Source organism: Myotis brandtii, unplaced genomic scaffold (genome assembly GCF_000412655.1).
Source record: "Myotis brandtii unplaced genomic scaffold, ASM41265v1 scaffold274, whole genome shotgun sequence".
Classification (NCBI taxonomy): Eukaryota; Metazoa; Chordata; class Mammalia; order Chiroptera; family Vespertilionidae; genus Myotis; species Myotis brandtii.
Window position 1 is genome coordinate 4,133,802 of NW_005360425.1, and position 12,053 is coordinate 4,145,854.

A 12,053-nucleotide genomic window follows, 5' to 3' on the forward strand; every position below is an offset into this window, starting at 1 on the left:
CCTCTGAGAGAAAGCCGCCCTCGAGTTCTGACCGATGCCAGACAGTCCAGTTTCTTCCCTTATGAGTCTGAGTCCCCAGAGACTCGCCCGGAACTGGAGTTCAGAGCAATCGGGAGCTTGAGACTCCCTCCCAATTGAAAAAGACAACCATGTCCTCAGTTGCCAGCCCTTTCCACGTGCGCCTCCGTACCTCTGCACTTTACTTCTGCACCTCCTCTGAGTCTCAGTGTGCTTTTCTCTTTCCTTCTAGTTGTAGAATTTCCACTCAGCCAGTCTTCCTGTGGTTCTGAATGATGTCCGTTTTGTCTTTTAGTTGTATTTTTGAAGTGGTTGTGCAAGGCAGCAATTTCCGGTGTTTACCTATGCTGCCATCTTGGTTTCTTTTCAAGTGAAGTTTTAAAAAATAAATAAAGTATTCATTTGTAAAGATTGATCAATTATGTTTCTTAATGAATATTAGAATAGGGTTCTGTTAAGAAACAAAGTATGAATGATTTATTAGTGCTTTGGCTTATATGAAAGATACCCTTCTGGGTTAAAAAATATGGGGGAGGAAATATTAGTTGCTATACAAGTAGAAAGAATAAAGCCAATTAATAGAAAAGTGCATTTAAAAATCAATGTCTCCACTCTGTAACATCCTAGTCATTATCTCAAAGGTTGTGCAGTTCTCTCAGAAATGTTTTACTTCAGAAAAAGATATGTGTCACAGCACTTTTTGTGGTAAAAGCCTATAAAATTAAATATTTTATTGCTTAAATGAGTGAGGTGGATGGATGGAGGTATGGAGGGGGGTTGTTGAACTCGAAGATATTTGTAAACATGAAGTGAGTAGATGAAAAGCATTAATTGATCATGAATTGGGGGCAGGAATAACTTCCAAATGAGGTAGCATTTTAGCTGGGTCTTAAATGTTGGAAGGGGAGAAACAGCCCCATTTCAAGCAAAGCAAAATTGCTTGAGAAAAGGCCAGAAAACCCACAAATGAAGAAAAGGATAGTTTAATGCAACTGGGTTGTAGTGGGAGATGGAATTGGAAAAATAATGGACTTAGTCTGATAAAACATAGAAGCACAACCTCAAATAATGAGAGGCAAAGATTAAAATTATCCACTGTTACAAAAGAAATTTGCTGCCTGGCTGGTGTGGCTAGTTTGAAGGGCAACCTGTGAACCAGAAGGTCCTGGTTCAATTACCAGTCAGGGCCACATGCCTGGGGTTGTGGCCTCCATCCCCAGTATGGGGCGTGCAAGAAGCTGCCTATCAATGAAAATCTCTCATCATTGATATTTCTCTCTCCTTTTCCCTTCCTCTCTTAAATCAATAAAAATATATTAAAAAAAAGAAATTTGCAATTTTCTTTCTTTCTTAAAAAAAATGTTTTTATTGATTTTTAGAGAGAGAGGAAGGGTGTGGAGAGAGAGAGAAACATTGATTGGCTGCCTCTTGCATAACCCCTGCTCAGGATCAAGCCCTCTTCCAGGGCATGTGCCTTGACCTGGAATCAAACCAGGGACCTTTCAGTGCATGGGACAATGCTCAACCAACGTTCACCCAGAGCAGGCCAGAGCAGAAAGTTGCATTTTTCTTTTCTTTTTTTTTTAGATGCCTTTGCCTGTTACATGTGGCCTTCTTGGGAAGAAAATCACATCTGCTTCCTTATTTTTCTCCTGTGTGTACCATGTTTAGATTCTTGGACTTGCTAATCCTTCTACCATCCTCAAAATTGTATCTTTCCATTTGTTCACTTTGCCATGCAGGAGGCAGTGAAAGGTTTATCAAAGATCTTCTGTTCTCATGAGCCTTGTCCTCATACTTTTTCTTTCTTGTTTCAAGTCTTTTCAATTACAACCTTGTATTGCATCTGGCAGATGTGTGCTTGGAGAATATATTTTAAAGATGAAGCAAAGACTTCATAAATTGAGAGATCTAACACATGAACTTTACAGCATTCTTAAAGGAAAGCTTTGCTAAATACTGCATTGTTCCAGTGTTTAGGCTGAGTGTTTAGTTATGTGTGGAGCTACTTTGAATTCATCAGTTCCTGGGCTTGTACCATCATTTGTTATAGCATTATTAATATCTTCGATTTTTTATTCTCACAACTTTATTGGGCAGACATTTAGCATTTATACTGAAGACCTGGGCTAAAGATCTTGAATGACTTCCCAAGGTTATAGTCACACATCTAGGAAGAAGCAAATTGAATTGTTAACACTTCCCCCTCCCTATTAAAAAATAATAACATACCTAGAGTAAGATATACATTAGAATAATGTGAGTTGGGGTGGGTAATATAATTTTCTGGGTTTTAGGAGCCTTTATTATCTGAAAAGTGAATATACATTCTACCACAAAAACAAACAAAAAAACTTGCAAACCACATCCTTCCAGATTCTGTGTTGTCTCTAAGAATGTACTTCAAGGTGGTTAGTACTTGTGTGTCCTGGACTCCTTTTAATAGTGTTTGTTTTTTTATTACCTTGACTCAGAATAGTAACCTGAATCCTACCAAATATTGCCTCTTATAAAATCAAAAAATTCTCTTTTAAGCCCTGGCTGGTTTGGCTCTATGGATAGAGCGTCGGTCTGCGCACTGAAGGGTCCCAGGTTCGATTCCGGCCAAGGGCACATGCCTGGGTTGCGGGCTCAATCCCCAGTAGGGGCCGTGCAGGAGGCAGCCAATCAACGATTCTCTCTCATCATTGATATTTCTGTCTCTCTCTCCCTCTTCCTTCCTCTCTAAAATCAATAAAATATATTTTTTTAAAAAAATTCTCTTTTAAGTCCTGTTCATGAATTCCAAGCAATAAATTTCAGATCTTCCTCTAGCTATAAATATAATGGTTTCTGCTTTCCTCTTCTCTAAAGATCTTGAGTCCAAACAGGACAAGAGTTTCACTGTTAGAAGGCCTTGGGTGGTAAGAGACTCACCCCTAGTACCCTGATTTGTGAAATTGTGCAACTTAAGGAAGATAAAAAATAGTTCCCTATTAGGTGAAAGATTTTTTTTCCTTGTAAGTTGTAGTTAATGCTACAGCAAACAGTAACTCTGGTCTTCATTGTCACTGGAAACAAGCAAAGAGAACTGTCTGAGTGGCATATGCCAAAATAATTGCTACTCTACATATTGTTGAAATAGTGATAATAAGAGGGCACACTTTGGGGGTTATAGGAGGAATGGTTTATTCAGTATAAATATTTTTCTTGTTAATATTTATTACATGGGGAGAAGGATAAGAAGTGACTCAAGTGAATGTTCAAGTGTGTTTCTTTTTTTATTTAGAGCAAATTTTTCAGAACATAAAACAAGAATATAGTCGTTACCAGAGGTGGAGACAATTAGAAGTTGTTCTTAATCAGAATGAAGCTTGTACTTCAGAAAGTCAGCCTCACTCCTCAGCACTCACAGCGCCTAGCTCTCCAGGTAAGTATACTTTAATTTGCACAGCCCATTTAAGAGTTTGTAAATGGTACTTAAAATGATGGGGACCGCTCAATGGGTAAGTGGTGTTACTTGGGAGTAGTAGAAATGTTTTGAAACTAGATAGAGATGGTGGTTGTACAACCTTGTGACTATGCTAAATTGTTCACTTTATGTCACTTTCACTGCAACTAATTTTTTTTTAAATATATTTTTTTGATATTTTTACAGAGAGGAAGGGAGAGGGATAGAGAGAAATATCGATGAGAGACTAATATCAATCAGCTGCCTCCTGCACGCCCCCTACTGGGGATGTGCCCACAACCAAGGTATATGCCCTTGACCGTAATCTAACCTGGGACCTTTCAGTCTGCAGGCTGACGCTCTATCCACTGAGCCAAACCGGTCAGGGCACCGCAAATAATTTTTTAAAAATTCTCTGATGCTGAACCGATTTGGCTCAGTGGATAGAGTGTCGGCCTGCAGACTGAAGAGTCCCAGGTTCGAGTCTGGTCAAGGGCATGTACCTTGGTTGCGGGTGCATCCCCAGTAGGGGGCGTGCAGGAGGCAGCTGATGGATCTTTCTCTCCATCGATGTTTCTAACTCTCTATCCCTCTCCCTTCCTCTCTGTAAAAAACCAATAAAATATATTTTTTTAAAAATTATCTTATAACCCAGAGGTTTTGGCTCTGAGCCCCTTTTCTAATTGCTCTTGCACATACATAAGTGGTAGACCTTTCAATGGTTATAGCTAACAAGTCTCAATTTTAGTAATACAATTTTGTTTTTGTTAGTCCTGATTTTTAGAGAGAGTGGAAAGGGGAAGGGAAAGACAGAGAGAAACATCGATGTGAGAGAGACACATCGATTGTCTCCTGCATGCACCCCAACCAGGGTCAGGGATCAGGCTGCAGCCAGTATATGCCCTTGACTGGAATCAAACCTGAGACCCTTCAGTCTATGGGCTCACACTATCCACTGAGCCAAACTGGCTGGAGCTAATTTTGAAGTAATAGAATATGTTATGGGTAGAGAAACAAGTACAGATAATAACTGGCTAGACATTTTGGTTGTTTCATTTGTAGATAAAAAAATTGGTTTAAGCAAAAAAATTATTTGTTTAAGGCTGTTGAATATTTTTATAGACTAAAGGCCAAAGAAACAAATTTCAGGCTAAGCCTTGAAAAACAAATCAGAACTGGATTACCAATGGAACTGCTTTAAAAAAATCATGATTAGGAAGTCAATTTCCATGTTTTCTGGCTTTCCAGTGGATATTTTGGTTCCTAACTACTATGTTATAAACATTTAACTCTTCTCGGCCCAGATTCAAAAGGGATCAACAATGAGATGTATAGTGGTTGTCTCCTTCATTCATATTTCAATGACTTTGCTAATAATTTTTTATATTGAGCAAGTCATTTGCTCTCCATAAGTGTCAAACTTTTTTTCTTATCAAAATCACCCATGGAACTTAAAAGATTCTGAAGCCCTACCCCAGAACTAGTTCCACCGGTAATTATGATGCACCACCTTGGTTAAACATAGGTCTAGTGATCTCCAAGGATCTGGGTAGCTCTCATGCAGTGAATCTACTTTTCCTAATCTAAACTAGAGGCTTTATATCAGCTTTAAACTTTTTTTCTTATTCTTGACCAAGAGAGCATTGAGTGGGCTCTGGTTGTTATGGCATCAGAACTATTGTTTTGTATACAGATGAGCTAGCATACTTGGATACATGTTGTTTCTCTTCTCAATTTACCTTTGTCCTTGCTTTGTAAACAAATGTCAGAAACTTGGAGAATTTTGTGGAAATATTCCATGTAAATTAGTGAAAATATCATTTTTATAAACAATTTTTATATCCTAGGACTGTTTGCATGAAGTTATTAATTCTGAACTTTAGAACTAGAATTTGTAAACTAGATTTGTCTTTTGGCTAGGTTCCTCCTGGATGAAGAAGGACCAGCCCACCTTTACTCTCCGACAAGTTGGAATAATATGTGAGCGTCTCTTAAAAGACTATGAAGATAAAATTCGGGAGGAGTATGAGCAAATCCTCAATACCAAACTAGAAGGTAGGCTGAGGTAGTGGCTACGCCATTGTTAATAAGGTTCAGTAAAGATTAACCCCAATTAAGTAAATAACTTAGGAGGACATCCTTCAAGAAGACTTAATGAATTGTGATTATTAAGTTATTCCTTTTGGTGATTGTACATGTTTCATTTATATATTATATGGAAGGACTTTTTATTTACATTTCTGAAAAAAGATAAGCCAAGCTTTTCTGAGAATTTTTCATATGAACAAAAGCATTGAGTAGACTGTTTGGGCTGGCTGGCTTGTGAACTGGTGGTTGGGATAGTGCTAACCATCAATAGATGATTGGGAGGTGTGGAGTATAGTTAACATAATCAGACTTCCTGGTGAGAGTCACTTAGGTTGTGTGGGAAGTCAGGCTTCCTATGATTTGGAGGTACATTAGAATAAAGTTTGGAAAGCACCACTTAGGCAAGAACAAAAGGAGTGATTAATGGTGGCAACAAGTTAGAGCCTTTTCTGAAAGGCAGGGATCTGACTCAGGAATAGAAAGTACCTGTTAAGTGAAAGAGGAGGGTGTTGTGATCAGAGAGATTTTAGGCAACAACTTCTTCCTTTAACTATTGTTTCCTAACTTGATGACCCACACCATGTGGTGCCTCAGAATGTTAATAGGCCTGCTGTAAATTGAGAACTGTTGGGGTTAGCAACAAAATTAAATGGATTTCTTTATGGTAGAACTTCTTTAATATACTAATAATCTACACTAATAAAAGAGAAACATGCAAATTGGTGTCACTCCGCTATGCCCACCAGCCAATCAGGATGAGTATGCAAATTAACCCAACAAAGATGGCGGTTAATTTGCATATGCAGGCACAGAGCAAAGACTGAAGAGGCTTGGCTTCTCCACTGAGGCTGGAGCGAAGGCCTGGGTCCCGGGTGCCAGAGCAAAACCGGTGCCGGCAGCCAGGGGAAGGAAGGCCTATTGCATGAATCTCTTCATGCAACGGGCCGCTAGTGTATATTATAAGAAGAAACGCTTGTATATCATTCTCCTCTCCTACCACCACCCCAAAATTGTTCAGACCAGCTGGCTCTAAAGCACTTCTGTAGCGCAAACTATAATTAGGTAGAATGGAATTTTCTCCTAGCTTTTAGCCATCCCACCTTTTCACTCAATGTGTATGATGAAATTTATAGCCATGGTAGAGTGCAGTAAAGGGCTTCAAGCTTCATGTTTTATAGGAGATATCCTAAAATTTACTGGCGTAGAAGTGAGCATGTCTGTCTGTCTTAGGAAGCCATTAGTAGGGGATAGAGTTACAGCAGGGACAAGATTATTAGGAAAATGTTATGTTATAGGTCAGTGATGGCGAACCTATGACATGCGTGTCAGAGGTGACACGCGAACTCATTTTTTTGGTTGATTTTTCTTTGTTAAATGGCATTTAAATATGTAAAATAAATATCAAAAATATAAATCTTTGTTTTACTATGGTTCCAAATATCAAAAAATTTCTATATGTGACACGGCACCAGAGTCAAGTTAGGGTTTTTCAAAATGCTGACACACCGAGCTCAAAAGGTTCGCCATCACTGTTATAGGTGATAGTGGTTAAATCTAGGAGCCAGGGATTTGGGTCTGGCATCTAAGAGGAAGTAACAAATCTCAAGAGTGACTGTTGTAAGGAGGTCCTGGGAATAAATAAACAGGGAAGCTAGATGTGATCCTGACACTTGATTCTTGAAAACTGGGGAGAGTTTCCGGGAATAGTATATACTGTCTTTTCCCTCACAGAACAATATGAATCTTTTGTGAAATTCACACACGACCAGATTATGCGACGATACGGGACAAGGCCCACCAGCTGTAAGTATTGCCAAGTTTCTTTGAATTACCCAACTTCCAAGAGCAAAATTTTAAAACTGAGTACCTTGTCTCCTGATAGCAAAAAGCCCTTGTGAAGTAAAATAATAGCTAGCACGTAAAGAATATTTACATGCCTAGCACCATGCCAAACCCTATGAGGGAAGAACTATTATTGTTAGCCCCATTATACTAGTAACAGTAGCACTTAAAGAAGTTAATTTGTCCAAGCTTACGTAGCTAGTGGTTCAGCCAGGATTGACACCTAGGTAGTCTACCTGGCTTTTCCTCAGAAAGGTAGTTTCAATTGTTAACTTATGAAAGTTGATTTCTTAGACTAACTTGTCAAGAGTGTGGACAGAATTTCTTACTTCTAAACATGTTGCAACTACCAGGTACTCAAAACATAAATTATAATAACTATATATCCACTGAACCTGACTCAGATTTCTTAAATTCTTCAGAATTTAGGACCTTTTAAGTGGTGATTCATATTATCTATGCAGCTTATCACATTTACCATTGGTTGTTATTTAAAAAGCACAACACTATATTTTTTAATATTTTTACACGTTTTTGTGTTTTTATTCCTAACTTATAGATGTGTCCTGAAACTTTCTTGCATATCTGGGTACCAGGTTTGACCTCAAGAGATGGCTGCTGTGCACTTTTTGCAACTGGTTTGATATCACATTTCAGCTCCAACTTTGCATCCTGAGAACACTTAAAGGTTTCTGCAGGTCCATTTTATACAACTTGAAAGACCTTAAAACTTTCTGGTTGCCACAAGCATATCTTTCTTTTCTGCTCATCCAATAAACAGCTGTGCCCTACTGTGATAGATTTTCGAAGCAAAATACCTGGAGCAGCAGTTTAGCAAAATATGCCCTCAGTGGCACTCAACAAATGGAGTTTCCCCAAGCACAGTTCTGTAAGAAGTGTGTGTGAGAGTGTATGTATATGTATGTATGTGTATTTTAAGTTATTATTTGTATTGTGCAAATTTTTTTTTGATCTTGGGGATTCTGGCTGTGAATTTGATGCACGACAATTATGGTTAAAAACATTTGCTTGATCTACAGAAGATCATTAATGTTTTGTGACCATGTAAGTGGTAACAGTGGGTTGTTTTATGTGTAGGTATTGTTAAATACAGGGACTGTTTTCAGGCACAGAATATGAATCATACATTAGGATGGACATCAGATGTGATTATGATGACATAGCAAAGGTCTGTGGTCCTAGGTCTGTAAATGCGTGGTGAGGAATTAAAATAAACTGGAGATGGGCCATTTGACACATGGAATCTGCCTAGCTGTATTGGAAAGATACTTTGACTCCAAGCCTTAAAATACCCATGTGGAGTCTGTGCTCACCTCACTCACACACAGAGCTCCCTGGACACTGAACCTCTAAACAGAAAAAGTCTCCCCAGAGCAGGAGCATCAGGGTTTTCTCGGGAGCATCGACCAGGTGAGCATGGGCTGGGGCTGGGCCAGGCCCCGGCAGCACTGCTACTTGGGAGGAGCCACTTCACCTTTGCATCAGTTATTACATACAGATTTGGATCCTTCGGTCAGGTTCTCCCAAATTCTTTTAAGAGGTGTCCAAGTTCAACTGCTTGAGCTTTGTTTTGGCAACCCCCTGCCCAAAGTTGCTTACAGACTGTTCTTCACCTTGTTTTCAAAGCTGAGGAACAGAAAGTAAGCCTCTGTTTTGAGGAGGGGGGAGTTAAGTATACATTTATTTTTTACTGTGACTTGTTCAGGACCACATTTTACAAATGCCTTGTTTTGTTTATTATCGTTTCTGGAAAGGAAAGTTCTATTAAAATTGTTTTAGTTTGAATATAGAATAGTTTTTTTAATTACAGCTTATTTTGAAAAATCTGAGTGTAATTAAAATGTATGCCAATACCTTCCAAAGTAAGGTAATATTCAGAGACAGTTCTCATCAGATGGCTTAATTTCTGGAATATTCACATTGGAAGATTCCTTATTAATGAATGTCTTTGACTTAAATCTAACCAAAAACTGCAACGTTATTCTTTGTACATTTTCATTATATAGTGTTAACAAGCTTAGTTGCAAACAAATAAAATACTTAAGCTATTTGTTTACCTTGCCTTCTTAATACTGTGATGATGTTTATTAAAATAATTTATGTGAGGCTGCTATAACCACTTCCTCAGTTTAACATTACATTTAAGAGTTACAGACTTTTTTTTTTAAGCCCAACAGTGATCTTTTGATAATTAAAGAATTATTTTAATTCATATTTGAAGGGCAATTTGTTTCATCTCTTCTTTTTCCAGGGTAGTCACTTGTTCCTAAAAGAGGAACATAATAGTGGCAGTAATGGGAGTGGCCTTACAGTGGGATAGCCACACCAAAACAAGGGAAGGGCAGCTGTGGGGGCCATCAGCAGTCCTGAAGGATGGATCAGGAACAGGGAACACTGCCTCACTTAAGTCTTCTTGTTACAGAATCAGTGTGATGTGCTCACTCAGTATTGTGAGTGTCAGCCCCATTCTTACTGAATAGCTTCTGTCTGGGAAATAGAGTTAAGTTTCGGTAAGGAAAATGACATGCTATTGTATTATGATATGGTTGCTTTTTGGGGCCACATGGTAAGACCACACCACCATGGTTGGATTTGGGGATCTCCTTTAAAGGGATTAGACATGTTTGCTTAGTGTTTTATCCAGGTAAAAGACAGATCCTAGAACAGAAAATGGAGACTTGTAAGATAGGCCTTAGATTAGCAAAAGGAGTTTTCTCTAGACCTTGATTTCTAGAATCTGAACTAAGGCACATTCCCATGTAGGAAAGTATCTTTGTCTCATGAGGATAGGTCAAGGTCCAGGGAAGAAGTGGTCTCAGAACAGCCATATTTAGTGAGTTAAAATATTTTGTGTGTTTGTTTTAGTTGTTATCCTCTTTAAGTAAAGCCTTGAGTTTAAGGACAATCTAAGGAGTAAGTGTCCCTCCCTAAGTTAGAGGAGTTCAGGGGAGATCAAAGTTTTGAGGCAGTGATAATTGGTAAGAGCTCCCCAAGAAGAACATCAGGGGATATAAGAATTTGGGCCAGCTTCCACACATGGTGAATCTTCTCTGCCCACCAGGAAGGATTGGTTGGTTAGTGTAACAGTTAAAGGAATGGCCTTTGGATGTTTGTAACCCTAGACTTTAGTCTGCCCTGCCACTATTTTACTATGTGAGCCTTGCCAAGTTACTGAACTTTCTGAGCCATAGTTTTCTTAACCTGTAAAACAAGGATTAATTGTATGTACATCGTTGGGTTTTTGTTTTCAAATAAATGCAAGATTAAATTAATTCATGTCAATAAAGTATTTAGCACAGCTTGGGACATAGGCTATGCACTTGAAAATGTTACAGGAGGTTTCTTTACAGTGGTCATCATCAGCTCTGAAGACCAAATTCTTCCTTTGCAGCAGTGATTCTCAACTTTCCAGTATGAAGAGCCCTTTGTTAACAAAAAAATTTCACATTCTCTTATTAGAATTTGTACTTTTAAGTGTTTGACTAAGAAAACAATAAAAGATGAATGATAAATGAATTCAGTGATGCCTTTCAGTGAATCTGTATTTTGTTATTCACTAAATCAGGGGCCAGCAAACTGGCCTATTTTTGTAAATAAAGTTTTATTTGAACACTGCCACACCTATTCATTTGCATCTGGCTGCTTTCACACTGCAACTGCAGAGACAGACAGTATGGGCCACAGAGTTGAAAATACTCTCTGGCCCTTTACAGAAAAGTTTGTGAGCCCCTGCACTGTAGTATTGATATGCATTTGAAAAGCTCACAAACGACAAGCACCACGTGTCATGGACACGTCCTAATTTATCATTCCTAGGGGAGTTACACATCAGTTTGAAGTGTGATGAAAAAAGCCTCTTTCTACAAATGAAAATTGACTGCCAAAGTGAGTTATAGAAAAAGTAATGAACTTAGAGCAATGATTCTAAAGGATGGGGACAGGGAGTATACTATTAGAGGGGGAAAGGCTTAGAATGACTAGTTATTTTATCTTCGACATATTTAACTTTGAAATTTTAAATACAAAAGTGGATTATGAGAACATGTGTATCAGAACATAGCATGAGTTTAAAGAGAGTTGGTTAAATATTGTTCTTAAGAACTGACTTCTTTGCTGTCGTGGTGATTCCTTGAAAACAGCTTCTGAGAACAGTTGCAGCCTTCTATAGCTGCAGTTAAACTGGATCTTGGATAAGGTTGACACCTTCAGGAAGAAAGGAACAAGTTTACTTAGGGAAAGAGCTCTAGCTAAGCACCCCAATCCACACTTGTAAATAATTAGCACTTCATTGCAGGGAGGGTATGAAAGCTGTCTAAAATTTTAATACCTGAAGTCTTCATGTTTCTGTTGTTTTTACTGATTGTCGTTTATAGTGCCTTTTCTCTTTTCATGCCAGGTTATCTGTGAGCTGGACAGTATATTTGAAAAGTTACTTGTAGAAATAAACAGTACAAGGATGAGATACTTAACCTCTAAAAGGGATTTATTGTTGCCTATGGCTGGGAATAGTCCCAAACTTTCTTAATTCAGATTGAAGGCTGGAGGTTCCCTGGGTCATCCAGATGGCACACAACCAGGTATCCAGTCTATGTGAGGAAGGTTTACTTTGTTTTTCTTCTTTATTAAGGTATTACATGTGTCCTTATGCCCCCCC

At 38.5% G+C, this 12,053-nt stretch overlaps 1 protein-coding gene and 1 long non-coding RNA gene across 2 annotated transcripts in view; one reads left to right on the forward strand and one right to left on the reverse strand.

Moving 5' to 3' along the window:
* The first annotated feature begins 772 nt into the window (after nucleotides 1-772).
* AKIRIN1 (akirin 1) lies at nucleotides 773-10,919 on the forward strand. The gene is made up of 5 exons (XM_005868685.2): nucleotides 773-782; nucleotides 3,287-3,427; nucleotides 5,369-5,503; nucleotides 7,268-7,339; nucleotides 7,938-10,919. Exons 1-5 carry the CDS (start codon nucleotides 773-775, stop codon nucleotides 7,946-7,948), a joined length of 369 nt encoding a protein of 122 aa, XP_005868747.1. The 3' UTR covers nucleotides 7,949-10,919.
* Nucleotides 10,920-11,612: 693 nt separating this feature from the next.
* The window catches only part of LOC102249734, a 13,265-nt gene continuing 12,824 nt past the window's right edge, over nucleotides 11,613-12,053 (reverse strand). The window contains exon 3 of the long non-coding RNA XR_001362574.1: nucleotides 11,613-11,807. This is a non-coding gene — a long non-coding RNA (uncharacterized LOC102249734). The remainder of the gene's footprint in view (nucleotides 11,808-12,053) is intronic.